The following is a 23,819-nucleotide window of genomic DNA, read 5'->3' as shown; positions in this document are numbered from 1 at the left end:
GAAGTTATTCACACAACCCCGTTGGATGAAGTGCTTCTGTCCGTTGACATATTTTTCCAATGTGGATGATTAAAACGAGAAATATTTACTCATCGTATTTTAATTGCAAGATGTTACGTGACTATTTCCAAACTTGTGTTTAAAAAGATTTTAAATGGTAAGATACTGGCCAAGTATCAAACTTTCTGGGGGAGGGGTGCACACCATAGTGTGGGAGGCAGAGCACAGGTCATTCCATGTCTACAGCGGCAATATATATTTTTATCTTCTGATTCTATAATGGCCCGCATTATTAGTGATACGGGTGATTGCATAAAAATTAATTGCGTACTTATAGTTGAAGATTGTAAGCTCTCAATTGTTGGGCGTGGGTTTCCTTGTGATTGTGAATTGGTGGCTATGGATGAGGTGATTTGGGTTGAGGTCAAGTGAGAAGTGCAGACATCCCAGCCGGTATTGACTCTGGCTGGCTGTCTGTCTGGCTGTCACCCCCCCCCCCCCACCCCAGTCTCAGTGCGCAGACAATCAGGTTGCGCCGGGGAGGGGGCCACATTTTGATCGACATGATCGGAAGACGGGATGACTGACAAGGACGCGGGCGGGCTGGTGGAAGAGATGGATGATTGACAAAGGGCCACGGGCGAATGGAAGAGGGAGGGGGCGGGACAACGAGGAGTGACTGACAGGCGGACGCGGCTGTCGGTTGGGCCGGCCGGCGGGCGATGGGCGGGCTGGCGAGGCGAGGCGAGTCTCGCGCTGCTCGAGGGGGAAGTGTGCGTCACAAGAGCTGGGAAGATCAGGCCGGGTGGCGCGTGATCAGCAGTGACTGGGGGGACAGCGGTGATGGAGATTGAGCGGCCGCCGGTACAGCAGCAGCAGCAGGTACTACCCGCAGCAACTCCCTCACCCGTAGGGTGAGGAGCAGGACAACAGTTTGGAATAATTCGAGTGGGGGAGACAGAAAACACTTGGCAAAGTAGTAAACTTCCAAATAGTTTAGTCCGATCGCCTGACACCAAAGGTCCTCAATGTGGCAGAGACCCATTTACATTAAAATGTACAGGTTCTTGTGGTTAAAGCAAGTTGGGTGAGTAGTTTGGGATCGGTGTCATTCCTCTCTCCCCACTCCCATTCTGCTCGTTAGATTTAACTTCCTCCACACTCCCCCGACATATTTTTTTTGAACCTGGGCTACTCTGGAACATTGAAAGCTGGGCGTTCACCAGCAGCGTTGTTTCCGATCCTGCGCCAAACTTATGGCAAATTGTGCAAAGTCATTCTAGTGTAACCTTAGTAATAAGAGTACTACTGTATTGTGAAAAGGTTGACTGTAAGGTGATTGTGGGGTTCCTCATGCTTCACCCAGCTATGGTAACTTGTGTGTGGTTCGGTGCAGTGTTCCTAGTCTTGTGACTTCTCTGTAAGGCTTTGGAGGTTGGCTGTCGCCTGACCCCTTGAGGTTTCCAGCTGATCCCAGGCTCTGATCTTGTCTCCACCCACTGGTCTTTACTGTAACCGAATGGCAGGCCAAAAAAAAACAGGCTTGTCTGAAAAGGTTCTGCTTATCAGCTATTCAGCAAAAGTAGTGATAAAGACATTCTTACTCCTTCAAACTCTCTCCCTCCACCTCCTCCCATTACCTGTCAAACCAATTGTTCCTCCCTTATTTGCCCTGATATCACAATTGATTGAGCTGTCACGTGCATGTTACATTTGTGTTTGGCTAAGATTCCTCTGACCCTTAGTATGAATTACAGCAATTGTAGGACAACATTTTTTCTGATAGTTAATGATTAATGTCTTGACTAGTTTGTGTGATATTGTGAAATATTTTCTGTACGGCGAAGGTCATGAGCTTCAGATAGAAATCACGGAAAAGTTGCAGCACTGATGGAGGCCATTTGGCCCATCTCATCCCTACTGGATCTATAGATTTAAAATCAATTCTGATTGGATAAATAACTACCAACTCAACTCCCTGTAATTATCATATGAAGTAACGAATGAAAATGGACAAAACAAACAACAAAAAAGTTTATAAAGAATGGAAGAGGCTTTATGTGCATCCTATTATTTACTGACTGACCAGGAAAGGTATTTTAATTTATCAGTTTCTCCACCCCAGAAAATTTTTAACCTTTGATTATTTTTGATCTTGTTGGAAGATTCACAGTTGTTCCAAGTTTACCTTGGCTAAGTTACTATGTAAGACTTGAGAATCGGTCATGTTGGCATTGGTTCAATGCAGAATGTGTTCAACTATGTTTTTTTCCCTTTTTCAATCAGAAGGATTTGTACAGGTTAAATCTTGTATTCAGATTGAACAACTTGGGACTTTTACCAGTAACTCAGTTCACTTGTCCTTTTTTTAAAAAAAAACTTGCCTAGAGGGGTCAGAAATCAGTTTGCATGCTTTTATCCAGCACTAACAATTTGTAACTATGCAGCATCTTTAATGTAATAAAATATCCCAAGGTGCTTCACAGGAACATTGTCAACATAATTTGACATTAACCCCATGAGATATTAGGACAGGTGGAAATTACATAGGCTCTGGACACAATCATTGCTTATTACAGGGCAATCATCGGTGGGGAAATCTTTTAGCGATATTAATTCAGGACAATATTAATTGGCACCTGGAAAAATGAGTTAGTAAATGAGAACCAGCACAGATTTGCTAAATCCAAATCATGTTTGACCAACTTGAGCTTTTAGTTGAGTAATGGAAAGGGGCAGATAAGGGTAATGTGGTAGAGGTGCACGTACCTAATGGCCTGCATCCTAGGTTTTAAAGGACATGGTTGCAGAGATAGTGGGTGGATTGGTTGTAATCTTAAAATTCCTAGATTCTGGAAAGGTTCTGGTGTTTTGGAAAACCACAAATGTAACACCTCAGTTCAAGAAAGGAGGAAGGCAAAAAGCAGGAAACTATAGGCCAATTAGCCTAATGTATTTTCTGGGGTAAATGCTGGGAGCCGTTATTAAAGATTGTGGGCAGGACACTTAGGAAATCATAATACAATCAGGCAGAGTCAACATGGCTTTGTGAAAGAGAAATTGTGTTTTCCCAATTTATTAGAGCTCTTTGAGGATGTAACAAGCAGGATGGACAATGGCAAACTAGTCGATGTAGTGTATTTATATTTCCAAAAGGTATTCGATAAGATGCCATGTACAAGGTTCCGAGACAAGAGAAGAGTTTATGGTGGTGAGGATGATATATTAACATGGTTGGAGAACTGTCTAACTAACAGGAACCAAAGAGTTGGATAAATGGGTCACTTCCAGGATGGCACACTGTAACTGTTGGAATGCTACAGGGATCAGTGCTGGGGTCTAGACTGTTTGATTTATATTAATTTCTTGGATAACGGAACAGACTATATTGTGGTCAAACTTCCTATGTACAGTTTTGGTCACCTTACTTAAGGAGGGATATACTTGCATTGGAAGGAGTTCACTACTGCCTACTCCTGCTCCTAACTGTTAAATTTGAAGGTTCACTAGGCTGATCCTGGAAAGAAGGATTTGCCTTATGAAGATAGGTTGAGCAGGTTCGGTCTGTACTCATTGGAGTTTAGAAGAATGAGAAGTGATCTTATTGAAACATATGAGATTCTGAGGGAGCTTGACAGGTTAGATGCTGAGAGGATGATGCTAACAGGAATCGGAGAATTCTTATAAAAACAAGTTTGAAGGGGAAAAGAGTGGGTCTAAGATTAATATCTTAAACTTAAATAAGAGCAAATATATGGGAGTGCAAGATGAGCTAGCTGAAGTGAATAGGGATACTAGGCTACGAGGTAGATTAATAGAGGAGAAGTGGCAAACTTCGAAGGGGATACTTCAGAATACTCTGAATAAGTATATTCTGATTATAAAAATTTCTTAAGGATGAACCCACCATCAGTGGTGTAAGTAATGTGAATGTTGGACCTCTAGTAGATAAAGGATATAAAAAATACAAAAATGATAGCTGTAAATGAAGAGATGCAAAGGAGAGGGAATCTTGGTGAAATTACAATCACTAGGGAAGCTGTACTGATGGCAATACGGGCTGATGAGTCAGCTATAGATGAATCTCTGGGTCCTGAAGGACATCATCCTACAGTCTTAAAAGAGATGGCTAGATAGTAGATGCATTTGTGTTAATTTTCCAAAATTCCCTAGATTCTGGAAAGATTCCATCAGACTGGAATGTAGCAAATATAAACCCACAGGAAGGAGTCCATAAACAGGAAACTATCAGCCAGTTAGCTTGACGTATGTTGTGGGGAAAGTGCTAGACTTGATTAAGGAAATTAAAGCTGGACACTTAGAGAATCAAGGTAAGCAGGAAGAATCAAGCATGGTTTTGAGATTAAAATCACGTTTAGTCAATTTATTGGCATTATTTGAAGGAGTAACTTGCGCTGTGGATAAAGGGGATCCTGTAGATGTACTGTACTTGGATTTCCAGAAGGCATATGATAAGGCGCCACATCAAAGGTTATTTTGGAAAATAAAAGTTCATGGTGTTGGGGTAACAGATTGGCATGGATAGAAGATTGGTTGGTAGAAAAGAGTTTGCATAAATTGGCCTTTTTCTGATTGGCAGGATGTGACGAGTGGAGACCTGCAAGGGTCTCAACTTTTTAGAATTTCTATATATCAATGACTTGGATGAGGGGAATGAAGGCACAGTAGCTAAATTTTCAGATGACACAAAGAAAGGTAGGAATGTACGTTGTGAAGAGGACTCAAGATTGCAGATCAATACAGATGAGACTGGGCAAAAATCTGGCAGATGAAGTATAATGTGGGAAAATGTGACGTTCACTTTGACAGGAAGAGTAAGGAAAGCAAATGAAGAGTGACGGCAGAATTCTGAGTTGCTGGGGATCTAGGTGTTCTAGTGTATGAGTTAGAAAATGTTAGTGTGCTAGGAAGCACTTTTAAAATTAGGGGTCACTGTTTTAGGACAGAGATGAGGAGATTGTTATGCAGCTTTGGACTCCTCTGCCTCAGAAGGTGGTGGAAGTGGGGTCATTGGTTATTTTTAAGTTGAGGTAGCTGGATTCTTGTTAGGTAAGGGAATCAAAGGTTATTGGGCAGGGGTAGATGGGAGTAGCATTTGAACACAAATGGATCAGTCATGATCTTCTTGAATGGTAGAGCAGGCTTGAGGGACTGAATGGCCACCTACTCCCATTTTGTAAGTTTGTCTATAAGTAGAGGAAAAAAAACAATGTATTTTAAAAAAAAAGAACACCATCTCTCCAAACTGATCTGATGATGAATGAAGTCTAACTTGTGGAAAAATAATTTTCATGGCTGGTCTCTATAGGATTAGAGGGATATGAGCCAAATGCAGGCAATTGGGATTAGCTGGGAGGGCACCATGGAATGGTTGGGCCGAAAGACCTGTTTCCATGCTGTACTGCTCTCTGACTTTATGGTGGGATATTATTAATAACCATGCACTGTGGTTGGTCAAGGTTGATTTGTTTTAGCGAAAAATATTATAGTAGGAGATAAACCTATCCAAACATAGCTTGTTGTAAACTACATGTGCTAGCAGATTTTACCAGCTAAATCAGCTTGATCAGATTTCAATTCCAATCCCATTGCTGGGTATGTATGTCTAGTTATTAGCCACTTTTATGAATTTGAACTTAGTGCAGAGCAATCTTGTTGCACGCAATATGTGAACTTTCACCTACAGACTTAAGTGATGGGTGAGCACGTATCGGGTTATACAATTTAATTACATGGGTGACTTGCCCCAATGAACAGTGCTTTTTGTGTTGAATGTAAGTCCTGTGGTGTTGCTCTTCTAAAAATAAATTGATAATTGTCAGCTTATACTTATCCTTTTTATATTAAAGGAACATTATTAGGCATAGTTCGGACATTCTTTGCCTTATCTGTCTTGATATTGAAATCAAAAAATGGTATGGTGGGAGCTAAATGATTCTGTTCATAGCTAGTTCTAAATTACACATTAGCAGATTATACCAGCTACCAGTTTGTTCCTGATGTCTCCCTACATTACAACAGTGACTATACTTCAAAATTATTTCATTGGCTGTGAAGCGCTTTAGGATGTCTGAAGTTGAAGTTATTCTTTAATGGGATGTAGTCATTGCTCGCAAGGTCAGCAATTATTGCTGATCCTTAACTGTTCTTATGAATGTGAGCCATCCTCCTGAAACACTGAAGTCTGTGTGATGAAGATACTCCCACAGTGTTGTTAGGTAGGGGGTTCCAGGATTTTCACCCAGTGACTAAATTAAAGGGTGGTGGTATAGTGCAAGTCAGGATGATGTGTGACTTGGAGAGGAACTTCCAAATGGTGGTGTACTCTTATCCTTCCAGGTAGTACTGGTCATGGGTTTGCAGTATGCTGTTGAAGGGGCCTGATGCAGTGTATCTTTGTGCTTCGGTGGTGGAGGGGCTGAATGCTTGAGGTAGTAGAAAGGTTGCTAATCAAGTAGACTATTTTGGCGTCTCGGCCTTTTGGCTAAGATGCAAATGAGATCAAGCCTTGGCGAAGGAAGACCAGCGCCTCCTCCAATCAGCTTGGCTCATGTAGATCAGGCCCAGGACAGGGTAGAGGATTGCATGCCCTGTCTTGTCAGCCTGGATCGGAAATGTCTCAACTTGTTGAGACTCTGAATTGGACTTGATTTGATTGAATTGGAAAAGTATGTAAAAACATTTTTTTGCCATGGATGGTGTTGAGCTTTGAGTATTGTTGAAGCCTTACTCACTTAGGCAATTGAAGAGTATTTCATCATGGCGTTGATTTGTGCCTACTATGGTGGAAAGGCTTCTGAAAGAGTTGGGAAGTTAGCGAGTCAACACAGAATACCCAGCATGCTTTTGTAACCACAGCACTTTCATGGCTGGTATAGTTAAATTTCTGATCAATGGCAACCTGTAGGATGTTGATGGTGGGGAATTGGGCAGTAATGATGCCAGTGAACATCAAGGGAAATGTTCAGATTATCCCTTATTGAAGATGGCCATTGCCTGGTACTTGTACAGTGCAAAATTTACTTGCCACTAATAAGCCCAAGCCTGAATGTTGCCCAGATATTATTGGAGGCAAGTACGGACTGCTTCAGTATCTGAACAGTTGAAAGTAGAACTGCACACATGCAAGCATCAAAGAGCATCCCCATTTCTGACCACCTAATGGAGGGATGATCAATGAAGAAGTGATTTAAGATGGTTGGGCCTTGTACACTGCCCCAAGGAACTCCTGCAACTGCATTCTGGGGCTGAAATGAGTGGCCTCGAACAACAATGGCAGGTATTAAGTCCAAGTATCATAGAATCCCTACAGTGCAGAACGTGGCCATTCGGCCCTTCGAGCCTGCACCAACAACAATCACACCTAGGCCTTGCCCTCAAATCCACGTATTTACCCTACTAACCCCTGAGCCTAAGGGGCAATTTAGTATGGCCAATCCACTTAACCTACACATCTTTCGACTATAAGAGGAAACCGGAGCACTTGGCGGAAATCCACACGGACGTAGGGAGAATGTGCAAACTCCATACAGACAGTAAGCCAAGGCCGGAATTGAACCCGGGTCCCTGGCATTGTGAGGCAGCAGTGTTAACCACTGTGCCACCGTCTTTGAGATTTTCCCTGATCCTCATTGACGTAAATTTTACAAAGACTGCTTGGTTAAATGCTGTCTTAATCTGAAGGTTAGTATCCACTCTTTCTTTGCCCCTGGAATTCAGCTCTTTTGTTCATGTTTAACAAGACTGCAGAGAGCTCTGGAGACAAGTGGTTCTGGTGGAACCCAAGCTGAGCATCAGTGAGCAGGTTAGTGCTAAGTGCTGTTTGATAGTACTTGTTGTTTTTAAAAATACAAGGGGAATTTACACTTTAAGTAGGTGTCAATGTTGTAGCTGAATTGGAAATGCTTGTCTAGAGATGCAGCTAGTAAATTGGCAGGATGTTGTCGGGGTCCATGCTCTTGCTGTATACAGAGCACTCAGCCATTTCTTGATAACACATGGAGTGAACTAAATTGACTGTAGGTTGATGATGGTGGGTACCTCGGAAGGAGGCTGAGATGGATTATGCACTATGCAATTCTGGCTGAAAATAGATATGCATGCTTCAGTATTCTCTCACTTGCTAGGTTCAGCCATCATGGAGGATGGAGATGTTCATGGATGCCTCATCCTTCTGGCAGCAGAAAGATTGGTAAGAATGCGATCAGGTAGGTTTATCCCTTCCCACAAGCTTCAGTTGGGCAGATTTGTCTTTCTGGCTCTCAGTGGTGGTACAACCTAGATAGCTCCTACTCAGAGTATGACTTGTGCCATTGCTATCCTCTGTGCTTCTTCCAAGTGGTTCATCATCTGAGGAAGAGTGGTACGAGGTAAGCAGCAGGAGTTTTCCTTTTCCAAGTTGACCTGATGCTACGGGTCTGCAAAGGGCCTGAAGACAACGTTGAACTTCTGTGCCTCTCCCTTATACAACTACACTGCTGCCTCTGGTGGATCAGTCCTGTTTGCAGGACAAAACATTCCCTGGGATGATGAAAGAGTCCAGTTTGTTTGTTGGTTGGTGGGTGTTTAGTTGCAACCACTTGTTTTCTTTAACTATCTCTACTGCATGTTCATAAGCTCAAAAGATGTTAATTTTTTTTGATAAAAGCATTACTATACTATCCACCAACTGCAGTGAACCCTCAAGAACTCCCAAATAAAGATTCTGTACATACTATTTAATGTGACATTGTTCCTATTTTCTTATTGAAAGCCAGTGAATAAAAGTGAAGTGCAGAGCTGAAGTTTATTCTTGCGAATAATTTGAACTTGTCCGGTGTAAGGAAGTGATGTGACAGTGGAGATAAGAATCCTGTGTTTGAATTGCTTGCTGTTGAGATGAGTTTAATTATTAGCAGAGTTCTTTACAACTGACACAATCGAATTTAAATGGAAAATACTTGCACCTGTTTTAAGCTTTACTCTTAATGTTTTGTTCCCACTGAAGCTGTTACGAAGCAAGCCTTCAGGTTTATTGAAGTAGGTTATGTATAATTGGAGAGAACCCCTGAAGAAGATGGTGGTTTGCAACACAGTCATGACTCTATTGACACCTTGCCACCCCTTAAGCAGGATGCTTACTCAGCACTCCACATTCAGAGCAAATAGTCCAAGTTCATTACATTCAGGCTGTGTCTGTTCTGATAGTTCAGGTGATATAATTCATCTTTGGCTGGAGCCTCTCTGCATTTTCTTTTATATTCATTGTAATTAAATCAGATAAAAATATCACAGATGCTTTTCATCTCATGCATGCTTGAGATACTATACAAAAAGATTAAATTGTAAGCAAGTTTATTAATTACATTTGTGTTGAATTGAAACATTTCAATATGAGCTTTACCATAGTTGTGTGTTTACAAGATACTTGTGGTAAGTTTGAAATGTCTGATTTTTGCGAGTACAAAGGCAAACATTGACATTTTCAAACATTTGTTGCAGCCGTCAGATGAGATTTTTGTTGTATCTTTCTTGGGTCAAGTATGTATGTATCTTGCACCTGTAAAGTATCTGAGAGTTGTTATTGTGGGAGTTGCTCACTGCTGAATATCCACTTGTGCAATGGTACAACCCAGGGATGGAACAAAGCACCTGCTGTTACCGGAACAAGATATTAATTTCTTCTGCATTTCTCTCTTGTGAACAGAGGAAACATGGTCAAATAAAGCCAGACATGAATTGTTGAGCTGATTTATTTTACAATATGGTTACATATATAAAATAGCTGTACTGAACTCACTCCATTTAATCCACGCCATTTATCTGTGTGTAATTAAACAAAATAAAGAATAAACCACATTAAGCCATGTCAGTCGGTCATCTTGCTTGATTTGAGAGATCACGGCTTCTAACTCAGTCAACGTTTTTAACCTCTTTGCCTCAGTGAAACCGTCACAACTTTCCCTTTGACAAACTTGACCACCTACCCTCACTCTTCCTCTTCCAAAAAATCTTCTGTTATTTCCTGACATTTATTGCTAACCCAAGTGGAATTTCCCAGCCTAAGTTGGAAATTGCCCCAACTGAGTTTGTGAAAAGTTATTGCAGCGACAATAAGTGACAAATTACTAGAATGTTAAACTATCTTCCGCCTTCAGCATGGTTTGAAATCTAATCTTTATTTTGCAGCTCTGCTGTTCCACAATTGTAACTCTCTTAAGGTCTGGTTTGTTAAGATATCCCAAAACCTAATAGTTTTACTGTTTTGAATATTATTGTAAATAGATTGTCTGGAGAAAATATTTGTACCCAGCATATGTGAAAACAATTGTTTTTAAATTGAGGCAGAATTATGAAATTGGATTGAATAGCTGGATTAGCCACAGAAATGCTAGAATAGGTCAGAGGCTGGAAATTTTGTGGAGAGCAACTCCCTAAAGCCATGTACAAGGCACAAGTCAAGATTGTGATCGAATATTCTTCATTTGCCTCTGAGTGCAGCTCCAACAAAAACTGACAACATCCAAGGTAAAGCGGCCCATTTGAATGGCACCCCATTCACCACCCTAAGCATTCTACAGACTGTACTACAGCCACTTTCCAAGGCTCCCTCAAAAGCAATTTCCAAACCTATGACCTCTATCACCTAGAAAGGCAACAGCACATATGGGAACATTGTCATTTGCAAGTTCCCTTTCCAAGTTGTATGCCGATTATGACTTGGAGCTATATTACTGTTTCTTCAGTGTCGTTGGGTTAAATCCTAGAATACCCTTCCTAATGGCACAGTGAGCATACCTGGACCAAATGGTCTGCAGTGGTTCCAGAATGCAGCTCGCCACCAACTTCTCAATGGCAAATAGAGATGGGATGTGAGAGTTGCTGGCAAAGCCGACATTTGTTGTCAATCTGCTTGTGCACACAGAATGTAGATTTATCTTGGAAATATAGTCTAGTTCATTTATCTTTAAATTCTAAAAGCATATGGCCCAATATTTTACATGACACATTGCCAAATTTTAGATAGAAACCCTACAGTGCAGAAAGAGGCCCTTCGGCCCATCGAGTCTGCACCGACCACAATCCCACCCAGGCCCTATCCCCATATATTTTACCCACTAATCCCTCTAACCTACACATCTCGGGTCTCTAAGGGGCAATTTTAGCATGGCCAATCAACCTAACGAGCACATCTTTGGACTGTGGGAGGAAACCGGAGCACCCAGAGGAAACCCACGCAGACACGAGGAGAATGTGCAAACTCCACACAGACAGTGATCCAAGCCGGGAATCGAACCCAGGTCCCTGGAGCTGTGAAGCAGCAGTGCTAACCACTGTGCTACCGTGCTGCCCAGGAGTGCTTCACAGGAGTGCTAGCACCTGTGCTTCACAGGAGTATTTTGTTTGAAAATACTCCTGTGAAGCGCCTTGGAACATTATTTTACATTAAAAATGCTATATGAATACATACCTTTCCTGCTCTTGCTGACACAATTATTCAGGGTTATGTGAATTAATAAGAATACTAACTGATCACTGCCAGCAGATCAGACTTACGAAGAAACATTCCTGCTGCCAGATATTGGCAATTTTCAGTCGTCTTCCCATTGGTAGCAGAGCCTGCCACCATTGTAAGTATGTCACTAGAGGCAGAGGTAATTAAAAACACAGCTACCATGGGCTGAATCACCACTGCCTTCAACATCAAAACAAGGCAGAAAAGCTTGTGAAAACTTTCACAAACAAGTGGGAAAGGTTTCCACCTCAGTGGATTGATTGTATATGCATGATTATTTTAAAGTGGATCGGATTGTTGTAGAAAGGCCCACACGGTGAAATAAAATGCTTGAGCAGCAGTGTGAATGGCAGCTGATATGGTAATGTGTTAGAAAGTGCTTTTACTGAAAAAATATAAAATCAGTTAATGTTCTTGGTAATTTTCATAACCCTGAATAATTATATTAATAGCAACCTGTATTTGTATAAAGTAGTGAAATGGCTTTTAAACTTGTATCCCAATATTTACGCCAGGGCCACTAAGAGGAGTAATGGGAGAAGTCCCTCTACCGGAAATCTGGAAGTAAGGGCTTTTTATTGATGTGCACCATTTAATTGTACACTATCTTTTAAATGTTTTCTGTCAATTTCCAGCCTGAAAGCAGGTAAGAGATGGGAGGGGTAGCTGGAGATAGCTGAGGCGTATTAAGGTAAGCTTGTTGGGTCTGCAAGAAACACACCGTCTCTTCCAGGTCCACAAGTAGTGCTGCAAATGCACTAACCTGGAGAGTCCAGCCAGCTTGCTTGCCTCCTCTTTGCCTGTGGTTTAAGATTTCAGTGTCCACCCACTTCTGAGAGCCACTTGGTTGCTCACCCAGAACACTTGGAATTTAAAATACTTCCCATTTGACCCAAAACCATCCGTTCTTGAGAATTATAAGAATCCCATATGACCTTGTGCTCCGAACTACTCTGAAAGTTTGAGGCTCACACAAGTTGAATACTTGTTCTGTTTCTCTCCTGCTCCTCCAGAGTAAATATTCAGGGACAATCCAGTGCCTCCTGCCCCAACACCTATAGTGTTTAATATATTGCTGTCATCCTTTATTAGAGCTTTTGAGAGTTAGTTTCAGTCACTTTCCCATGGTGGTGTCCAGGTAATTCCAGAGAAACGATCGTGTTCTAGTAAAGTGGTGACTTCCTTTCACCCAGACTCAACTTCAGAAATAATCAATACTTGACTTAATAATTGCATCTTTGGAGACTGAAGAATAGATTATTCACACTACCAAATAACATTCCTAAATGCATGATCCATATTTTTCCCTGGATATTTGGGATATTGGGTGTTTTTCCATTACACAGGAATGTAGTAAGTATTGAGAGTTCCAGAGGTCTTCACAAAGGCTTTGTATAATAAATCAACACCCCATTAGCTGTGATCTGTTATGAAGGTTCAATTCTGTGTGCCAGATCACCACTGCAGGTCACTTGGAGAATTTGCAGCACGTGTCCTCCACATGACCCAAAGCAGTTCATGGATGACTAAATACTTTTGAACTATCAGCTGTGTTATAATGCAAGGAAACATGGCAGTCAATTTATAGACATGAAAATTTCACAGAACAACAATAAGATAAGTGAACTAGATAATCTCTTGTTAGCTTTGGTTGCAGGATAAATATTGGCTAGGACATTTTATCAATTCCAGGCTCTACTTTCATAGTGACATGGGATCTTTTATGCCAACCTGATCATGGATCTCATTTGAAAGATGGCACAGTTGACTGTGCAGCACTCTCTCTCTCTCTCTCTCTGTACCACACTTGAATATCAGTCTAGGTATGTGTAGAAATCTTTGGAGTGGGACATGAACCCTCAACCACCTGACTCCGATGACTGTGCTGTTACTAAGCCGAGCCTGAGTTAGCTGTGAAGTATTTTTGAAAAAAGTTCCTGTTGTGTGCTGTTAACTGCTGTTGACTACAATGTGAAGTTACATTAGAACAGATTTACCTCAACTTGGCTTTAATTGTTACATTCTCAGAAAAAGACATGTTTAAATGTTAAATTTGGAGATCCAGATTTAGTTAATCAGTTGAAGAGTGTAAAAGAAAATCCTTTAACAGGCATTTTTCTCCCTCACCCAAGCATCCAAATTACAATATATTTCGGAATAAGGTTTTGAAAAGTTTTATACATTTATTTATTAGTCTCACAAGAAGGCTTACATTAACACTGCAATGAAGTTACTGTGAAAATCCCCTAGTTGCCACACTCCGGCGCCTGTTCGGGTACACTGAGGGAGAATTTAGCATGGCCAATGCACCTAACCAGCACGTCTTTCAGACTGTGGGAGAGAACCGGAGCACCCCCACGCAGACACGGGGAGAATGTGCAAACTCCACACACTGACCCAAGCCGGGAATTGAACCTGAGTCCCTGGCACTGAGGGGCAGCAGTGCTAACTGCTGTGCCACCATGCCGCTTTGAATAGGAGATAAGAGGGAGTGGAATGGACTTGACTGTGATCGGAGAGTTTTGTCTGAAGACCATTTTAAATCTGAAGAAATCAGTTGCGCTGTCATTACAGTCATTATTATCATCAAACTTAATGCAGCAGCTGATATGTTTCCCTTGTTTAAACGTGGTGCTTTGTCCTAAGAGATATGCGTGAACGAATTTTGTTACCTCTGTTCATTTTCAGTATGTTTTCTGTTTGCAAAAGGCCAGCTGTCTATTGTTGTAATGCTCTTGCTTACATTCTTTAAGTAAGGCAGGTAGAGGTGAATGTTCTAAATATCTAGCTTTCCTGTTCCTTCAACTTTATACATGCAGCATTTTTTGAACCTGGACTGGTAGTTTCAGCCTTCATTAAATATTTTAAATATCTTTTGCATCTGTAAATTTAGTTACCTTGAGTGACAAAGTCGCATGCAACAATTCGAGAAGCATAGAAATTTACTGCCTGGAGGAGGCCATTTGGTGTGAGTGCATATCACTGAAATCAACAAAATTTATTGTGCTATCCTTGATTTTTGGTGAACATTGGTTAATATTCTATTCTTTAGGAAATTCTAAATCCCTGGAACTTCTGAGCTGTGACGAAATGAGACTTTTTACCACAATATTGTGAGGGATCCTGGATTAAAGCTAAAACAAATATTGTCAGTAAGGTATATGACTATTATAGTTGGGTCATATAAACTACACAGAATACTCTATCTAGTTTTGGTCTCTATTTAGTGATGGATATTGAGGCTCTGGATGTGTGTTGAGGATAGTACTAAACATGGAATCTATTAGTGAAAATAGGTTAACGGAGTTAGTTATGCACTTTGGAGAAACATGGAACAGATGTAATTAGTGATGTAAGGTTGTACATATCAATAGTAAGACATTACTGTAAAATACATAGACAAAATGTGATTGATGCAGGAAGTATCTTTTCCGGAGAGTTGTCATGTTTGGTGAATATAGTACTTTTTCAGTGTCTTCTGGTTTAAACTATTTCCTAAACAAGAGGATGCTTGGATCTGTCACGAGAGACATGGTTAATTATGGCTACCTGCTCTAAAAATTAAGGGAGTTGCAAGGCCATAGAGATTTAAATGTGTGGCCAGCACAAGGGTGTGCAAAGCAAGCATGATGTGATGTGGTTTGGAAAGTGTGAGCAACAGGAGTTTTGAACAAGCTGGAGTTTATAAAAACCTGTGAATTAGGAGTAGGCCATTTGGCCCCTCAAGCCTGCTCTGCCAATTTGATCTCCACTCTACTTTTCTGTAGAAGTACTTAATCAGAGGTTGGGCTTTACAAAACTTCATTAAAAGAGGAAAGAGAGCTGGAGAGGTTCAGGAAAGGAATTCCAGAACTTGGGGCCTCGGGCAGTGGAAGGCAAGGTGCTCGTGGAGGTATGAATTTGAAATCACAACTTTTATTTGTAAATCAATTGGAATTTAAACACCAATCTGATATCTTTCATGGTGATCTTCCTTGGTGCCAAACCACGATTTATCAGGTCTATTGAATTTAATTTCACAACTGGCTATGGTTGGATTTGACCATTCTCAGATATTTCTAGAACCAGGGCTCACTTTGAAAATAAGGGATCTCTCTGGGATGAGGAGAAAGTGTTTCTGAGGGTCTTGGGTCTCTGGAGCTCTACTTCAAAAGGCATGGAAACAGAGTTTTTGAATACTTTTAAGGCAGAGAGATTCTTGATAAACAAAGAGATGAAAGGTTTACCTGGGTTATGTGGGTTGAAGTTACAAGCAGATCAGCCATGACCTTATTGAATGGTCGAATAGGCTCAAGTGGCTGAGTGGCCTACTCCTCCTCATTTCTATGTTTGCATTTTCTTGCCTCATTTGGGCCTTGCATGTGATTGTGATTTCTTTATTTTAAAAAGAATTAGCTATCAGAATACGGAGGGCAGTTGCCTGGAAAACAAGTTTCTATACATTTCTGTGCAGTTTCTTCACTCTTCCCTCTGGAACAGTACAAGAATTTGAGGTCAATTCAATTAGGATGTGCTATCATACACTGGCTTACAGACTGCAATGGTCAGCTAACCTCCCATACAGGAGGCAACACCATAGTCGGGGTGGGGGGCGGTGGAATAGCTCAAATCTAATGTTGTGCTGCAGTTTGAGTTAGCAGATGCGCAGAACAGGTATCTGCTTGTTTTTCTTTTCTCTTATTCCTCCTTCCATCCTAGAGGGTATGCAAATCAACTCATTCTTGTGGTTACAGGGCAGAGTGGGCATTTCCCTAGTGGGCTAAGAGACAGTCAGAACACTGCCTCTCTTCCAGTAAGATGATGCAATATATTGAGCAATCAAGGAAATGAAGATGCCTTCTGTTCAGGCTTTCATAATACATGAATTGTCTACTGTTTCCTTTTAGCTGTAAATGGCATGGTTTGCATTAGAGTATTGGCTTACCAAAGAGGAATGGAGTACAGGTGAACTGTATATTGTGTATTTTTCATGAAAATGCTTGCCTCTGTTCATGTTAAAATACTAAATGTTTGAAATGTACATTTTTTAAAGTTTCCAATTTTTCAACACAGGATATGTTATGTGTATATATTTTTAAAAACTTGCAATGAAGTTAAACAGGGTCTAGTTACTGCAGCGCACGCAGGACTGAGTTTAACAGGAGTACCTTTGGTCACCCAGGTGACCAGATACTTGGAATACAAAGAAAGCTTTTGTATTTCATGAGTTATAGCTCCCTGCTCCCTTATTTTCTCTAAAATGACATGCTGTCATTTTAAATATTAATTGCTGCACTTGCTTGTCAAATCAAGTACTGAGGCTAGTTTGTGACGGTTTTAAAATCCTATTCTATCGGAAGCTTTGAATTTTATTTTCAGTTGGCTCTATGGAGGGAGAAAAGGTTTATTTACTTTAGAGTCTGAAAGTACTAGACCTGACCTTTTTGTATTTGAAGTAATGTGAAGTGCCAGTTCCTTTATATACATTTTACTATAGCTCTGCATGTGAACATTTAAAAGTGCTTTAAATTAGGAGCTATTTGCTTTCTGCTCAGAAACATTGACTTTCATAAATTGCATACCACATGTGTCTCTTTGCTCTCCGCTCTCACCAAAAATATTTTTTAGTTCTTGCTCACATTGAATCTTAAAAATAATGGCTGTCGATTTCATCCCTTGCAACAGCATGCTGTATGCCCTTGGCTGTACAATCCTGGAGTCAAATTACAGACCTGTTAAAGTATTTGGAATGAATTAAGAAGGCAAATACTTAAATTTGAAAAGTAGAAGTCATAAAACTTGAATCAATTCCTATAGATTGTGGGCAATGTCTGCACATACTGCAAATCAGGGAAAAAAAACTTTATTTGAGTTTGTCACCCAAAATTGATGCAATTTAAAAATGTTTATTGACAGAAATTCTTTGAGACACGGCTGTGCATTTTTGGATTGATTTTTGTTTGAGACTGAAAATCGTGGGTATTTCTATCTGATGCACTACAAGGCATTTTTATTTTGCTTAGCAGCCAATACCTATGTGGCTACTAATCCTTGGTATCGTGGGAGTGTCTGAAATAGAACAGAGAAAATTACAGCACAGGAACAGACCCTTCGACCCTCCAAGCCTGTGCCGACCATGCTGCCCGACTGTACTAAAACCCCCGACCCTTCCGGGGACCATATCCCTCTGTTCCCATCCTATTCATCAAGATACCCCTTAAAAATCACTATCGTATCTGCTTCCACTACCTCCCCCGGCAGCGAGTTCCAGGCACCCGCCACCCTCTGTGTAAAAAAAAAAAACCTGCCTCGTACATCTCCTTTAAACCTTGCCCCTCCCACCTTAAACCTATGCCCCCTAGTAATTGACTCTTTCACCCTGGGAAAAAGCTTGGTTATGAAATGGTTAAGTATTTCCACAACCATCAGACTGATATATTTATAACCAACCTATGGGGTTATTTATGTATTGTACCTGTGACGCAAATGCATTGATGCAGTTCACTCCAGCACTTTTTTAATTTGACTTGCTTTTTTTTTTATTCTTTTAAACAGAACATTGATTTAATTGACATTCTGTGGAGGCAGGACATAGACCTTGGCGTTGTCCGTGAAGATTTTGATTATAACTACAGACAAAAGGAGTATGAGCTAGAGAAGCAGAAGAAAGTTGAGAAGGAAAAGCAGGAGCAGTTGCAGAAAGAACAAGAGAAGGCTCTCCTGGCGCAGCTGCAGCTAGATGAAGAGACAGGCGAATTTGTTGCCATTCGTCCAGCAAAGCACAGTGAACCTGAAATCCCCAGAGGAATTACAGAACCTGCACAGGTACAAAGACTTTAACAGCTCTGTATGAAGCACAGCTCAAACCTGAGGAACTACTTTGCTGTTCCACTAGAGCTAACTTAGTAGTACATCTAATTCTTAGTTCTCTAAATACACAGAAACATCATATTAAACCTTTTTCTTCTTTCCCCAAACTTTTTATATGAAATATTTGGTTGCCGACCAATTTTAATTTAGACTGCAAAGACAACAGAGAGAGATGATGGAGCTTTGTCGTTTGATGAATGCATGCAGCTTCTCGCAGAGTCATTTCCATTTGTAGAGGACATAGAGGTGAGTCTTTTTCTTATCAGTCCTATCGTCTAACTGAAATTCCTAGAAAGGTGCTGTTTGCTGGACTCCTAATATTTTAATATAACTGTGTATGAAGTGTTGATAATGTTTGTTCCTGTGGTTACAAAGCATGTGATTTTAGTTGCCTTGTAAGAACAGGCATTAATATACAATTTGGATGTTTCTGAAGTAAGTAGCACTTTGGCTATTGGTGGATTTATAGAAATGCAAAACTTTTACTGTATAACTTATGGATACAGGACAGGATTTATCTTGTTTTACTGATCCTGCCATAATAACCGAAACACTGGAAGCTTTTGAGGAAATGTGGCCATAGGAATTCAGGGAACTTAAATAGTTCCACTAAAATGTTTGCAACATAACTCAGGAAATGTAGGGTTTACAGTAAGGGTTGGGCAGCAACAAAGTGAACTTTTTAAGTTTTAAAAAAAAAAAATATTGTTTCTAGTCTCGTACAGTTGCACTTGAACCTCCAGTTCCAGCTCCGAGCAGTCCGCAACCAATGTCTCCTCATCAGACACAGCAAGGAACTACTTCAATCCTTACATCCACATCACTTGATTCCGACTCTCTGGAGGACCTGGAGCAAACCTGGCAAGAGCTGCTGTCAATCCCAGAACTTCAGGTACGTACAATAGCTGAATTCAGCACTTGATAATAGAGGGAGCATGGATGTAACAAACACCCAAAGAATTCAGACCTGTAATAAACCATTTGTTCACAGAACAAACCGGTCATTGTTTCTAAGGATATTAATCTGAAATTCAGGGTTCGGCTCAGTTTACTTTTTTTCTTCAGATGTATATTATGTGACCCTAATTTGCGTGTGTGCATGCTCCTAAATGCAGATAACTAGACATTTTAAACAGTGAAAGCTTTCATCCTGCAGAGTGTTTCTACATTTGATTTGCAGGATTTAATCATAATGTGTAGTACTATTTGAGACAATCAAGAGGGGTGGGGGGGATGGGGAGGCGATTAGATGGTTATATACAGGCTTTACCGCCTTCTGATTTACAGAAGCTACATTTTTATTTTGAAAGTTGAGACCAGGCCATACTAAGTTGATAGCACAACAAGTATAATTATTTAAAGGGGAAGGAACACGAGGATGAGAAATATTCTGGATTTATGTTTAGTCTTTGTGTCTTAATTATAACTTTTCAACATTAAAATTAGGTCCCTGGGAAAACCTTTCACACTCTTGATTTGAGAAACACATCCAATGCAGTAAAATCACCATTTGTTATTGGCTGTCAGTGGCTTTATGCATTTGCTGTAGAAAACTTTACATTCTTTTATTATATTAACATAACCAAACTAATGGCGTCAGGATCTTCTAACATTTGAATTTTTTGGGGCTAATCATTTATTGTATTCTTAGTATCCTTGACAAATGGATGTTTATTTGAGAACGTCCTTGTTTCTTGCACTTGCCCTTTTAAGCAGGACAACAATTTTATTTATTGAATTTCAGGCTGTTCCTTATTTTGCCTTTGGAAATAGCCCTGTCTGGTAAATATTCAGTCTGAATATAGAATTCCTACAGTACAGAAGGAGGCCATTTGGCCCATCGAGCCTGCACTGACAACAATCCCACCCAGGTCCTATCCCCGTCACCCCACGCATTTATCCTGCTAATCCCCTGACACTAAAGGGCAATTTAGCATGGCCATTCATAAGAACATAAGAAATAGGAGCAGGAGTAGGCCATCTAGCCCCTCGAGCCTGCCCCGCCATTCAATAAGATCATGGCTGATCTGATAGTGGTTTAGTTCCACTTACCCGCCCGCTCCCCATAACCCTTAATGATCAGAAATCTATCTACCTGTGACTTAAACATATTTAACGAGGTAGCCTCCACTGCTTCAATGGGCAGAGAATTCCAGAGATTCACTACCCTCTGAGAGAAGAAGTTCCTCCTCAACTCTGTCCTAAACTGATTCCCCCTTATTTTGAGGCTGTGTCCTCTCGTTCCCTTTCTAAGTGGAAAGAATCTCTCTGTCTCTACCCTATCCAGCCCCTTCATTATCTTATATGTCTCTATAAGATCTCCCCTCAGCCTTCTAAACTCCGAGTACAGGCCCAATCTACTCAATCTCTCCTCATAAGCTAACCCCCTCATCTCCGGTATCAACCTGGTGAACCTTCTCTGTACTCCCTCCAAGGCCAATACATCCTTCCGCAAATAAGGGGACCAAAATTGCACACAGTACTCTAGTTGCGGCCTTACCAGTACCTTGTACAATTGCAGCAAGACCTTCCTGCTTTTATACTCCATCCCCTTCGCGATAAAGGTCAACATTCCATTTGCCTTCTTGATCACCTGCTGCACCTGTAAACTGAGTTTTTGCAATTCATGCACAAGGACCCCCAGGTCCCTCTGCACGGTAGCATGTTGTAATTTTTACTATTATTCCTTCCAGAGTGGATAACCTCACACTTGTCAACGTTATACTCCATCTGCCAGATCCTCGCCCACTCACTTGGCCTATCCAAATCTCTCTGCAGACTTTCCGCATCTTCCACGCAATTCGCTTTCCCACTCATCTTTGTATCATCCGCAAACTTGGTCCCCTCCTCCAGATCGTCTATGCACATCTTTTGGAGTGTGGGAGGAAACCAGAGCACCCGGAGGAAACCCACACCGACACGTACAAAATGCCAAGTCCAGAATTGAACCTGGGTCCACCATGCTGCCTTGATTTTTTTTTTTTGCTGACTTTTTGACTAGATGGAGCAGTTTCTATTTAATTTTCTACACTACCTTGCACAGAAACAGGTCTGAGCTGCTCTGTGCAGGGATTAATGCTGCATATGGCCTTCCTCCCACCATTTCCTCGATCCGTGTCTCCTTCATATTTTTATGTAGTTTCCCTCAAATGCATCTATGCTATTTGCAGAACCATGAGGTAGTGAGTTGCATAATCTAACTACTCAGTAAAGACATTTCTGCTGAATTCATTAAGATAGTAACTAATAAATACAATGTAATGGTCCCAAGTTTTAGTCAAGTAGAAAACTTTCTCCACATTTGCCCTGTTTAACACTTTCACAAATCTTAGACCCTTCGGACAACATTCTTAAGAGGTGAGGGGTGAAATTTGAAACTTACGTGTTTGTGTTCTTCCCCCACAGTGTTTATATATGCAGAATGAGAACGTTATTAGTGTTGGATCTACTGGATATACTTCCAAGAGTAAAACTTCTGAAGTGCAAAATGACAGCTTCGGCTTCAGTGCGACTCTGCCAGCTGATCATGTGTCAGGCAGTAGCACCAGTTTTCTCTCTCTCTTTGATGGTCCCTATGAAGAGGTACTGCCATCCGAAAGCCTCACACTCTTCCAGCCCAAAACAAATGTCTCAGATGGCTTGAACCTTTCATTCAATAGTAATCATTTCAATGACTTGCTTTTCTCTACATCCCTGAATACTCAGAGAGGTAGCAACATTTCCCAAGGTAACGATATGAATGAGTCACTTACTGGCATTCTAGATGACCCTCTTCTTGAACAAATCAACATATCTCAGTTGGAGATGAATAAAGATTTTGATTGTAAGCAGCCACAAAATGTGCCTGAAGTTCTTGATTCAGACTCTGGCTTGTCTATGGGCTCAAGCCCTGGTGGAGCCTCTCCAGGTAATTCAATGCAGTCATCTCTTTGTGGAGATGCTTCTCATGGTTACAGTGATTCTGATGTGGATGACATGGAAAGCAGTTCTGGGAGTGTTCAGCCTGAATTTGCTGAGCTGTACCCAATGCAGTTTCAAAATGACAGTAACTATCAGGCACCCTCTCTTCATGATCTTACACAGTCAAATACTAGTCTGAACCTTTACGACAAAGGACCAAAGGATGATCTACCAGTGGGTCCTGGTCACAATAAAGCCCCATTTACCAAAGACAAGTATTCCAAACGAATGGAAGCTCGACTCACCAGGGATGAGCAGCGGGCTAAAGCACTGAATGTCCCTTTCTCCGTCAGAAAGATTGTTAACCTTCCTGTTGATGATTTCAATGAAATGGTGTCCAAGTATCAGCTGGGTGAAGCCCAGCTTGCCCTCATCCGTGATATCCGTCGCCGTGGCAAAAACAAGGTGGCAGCTCAGAATTGCCGCAAGCGCAAACTAGAAAACATAGTGGGTCTTGAACATGATCTGGATCAACTTAAAGATGAGAAGGAGGAGCTTCTGCAAGAAAAGGGGGAACATGCCAAAAACCTGCACCAAATCAAACAGCAGCTGAACAATCTGTATCATGAGGTTTTTAGTATGCTCCGAGATGAAGATGGAAAATCGTATTCTCCCAGTGAATACTCGCTGCAGCAGACCAGTGATGGCAGTGTATTCCTCGTTCCAAGGAGCAAGAAACTTGAGATAAAGAGAGAATAAAATTCCAAAGGTTTTGTTTTATTGGACCCTTTTTTAAAAAAAAACAAACTCGTGCGAATTGCAAGTGAGACCTTTTTAATGTTAATGAGTCTCCTATGCAAAAGAAAACTAACTAAAGCTATTTTTAATGGCTATTGGTGGCTTAGAGATGAAACAGAGGTAATGGCTGCAAATTGACTCTAAATGATTTTTTCTCCAGTGTTTTTATTTTGATTATTTCTACTGCTTATCACGCCTCTTTTCTGTTAGTGTTCCTGTATAGTTTTGTAAATACTGCACATTTTATTTATAAATGCAGATATCTTATTTGCCATTAAATTGAAGATCTTTCATAGAATTAAAGATTGTATTTGAGTCAGCTAATGTTTCTTCTGTTGCAAGTACCGTACTTGTTTTATAACTTTATTACATTTGGCTAGTCAAAATGAAAGAATTGAAAATGTATTATGATTTGTTCATTTCCTTTGCTTTATATAGAAAATAAATAAAATGTAACTTCCTTTATGCAAGAGTGTTTGACTGTGTTGTGAAAGTATGGTTTCTGTAACTTCAGTATTTACAATAGTGAAAATCCAAAAACTGTTCCCGTTTGGATCTATTTCAGTGATTTGTATAATTGCTGGTCTCCCGCATACTATTTACTCTAGATAGATAGTCCTGTAACTCCTCGAGTTCTCTGGTCTGACCGCTTTTGAAACTCTTGTATATTATATTGTCTGCACTGTTTGCTCTAGTTCTCCAGAGTTGTTTCTTCGAGTCACTTAGAAACAGCCTGTTCTTGGAGAATTAATGAAAC

The 23,819-nt window shown here is 40.7% G+C and overlaps 1 protein-coding gene across 5 annotated transcripts; it reads left to right on the top strand.

The window, feature by feature from the left end:
* Positions 1-758: 758 nt before the first annotated feature.
* On the top strand, positions 759-23,522 carry nfe2l2a (nfe2 like bZIP transcription factor 2a). 5 transcript variants are annotated; one of them, XM_078228475.1, is made up of 5 exons: positions 759-882; positions 18,050-18,319; positions 18,515-18,610; positions 19,080-19,256; positions 21,770-23,522. In XM_078228475.1, exons 1-5 carry the CDS (start codon positions 844-846, stop codon positions 23,021-23,023), a joined length of 1,836 nt encoding a protein of 611 aa, XP_078084601.1. In that variant the 5' UTR covers positions 759-843; the 3' UTR covers positions 23,024-23,522. The 5 variants fall into 5 exon arrangements, with proteins under 5 accessions (XP_078084601.1, XP_078084599.1, XP_078084602.1 ...); XM_078228473.1 differs by having other exon boundaries at positions 785-898; positions 18,048-18,319; XM_078228476.1 differs by having other exon boundaries at positions 813-1,087.
* The last annotated feature ends 297 nt before the right edge of the window (positions 23,523-23,819 follow it).

This window comes from Mustelus asterias, chromosome 14 (assembly GCF_964213995.1).
Source record: "Mustelus asterias chromosome 14, sMusAst1.hap1.1, whole genome shotgun sequence".
NCBI lineage: Eukaryota > Metazoa > Chordata > Chondrichthyes > Carcharhiniformes > Triakidae > Mustelus > Mustelus asterias.
Note: the sequence above shows the minus strand (reverse complement) of the source record. Positions and strands in the feature narration are given on the sequence as shown.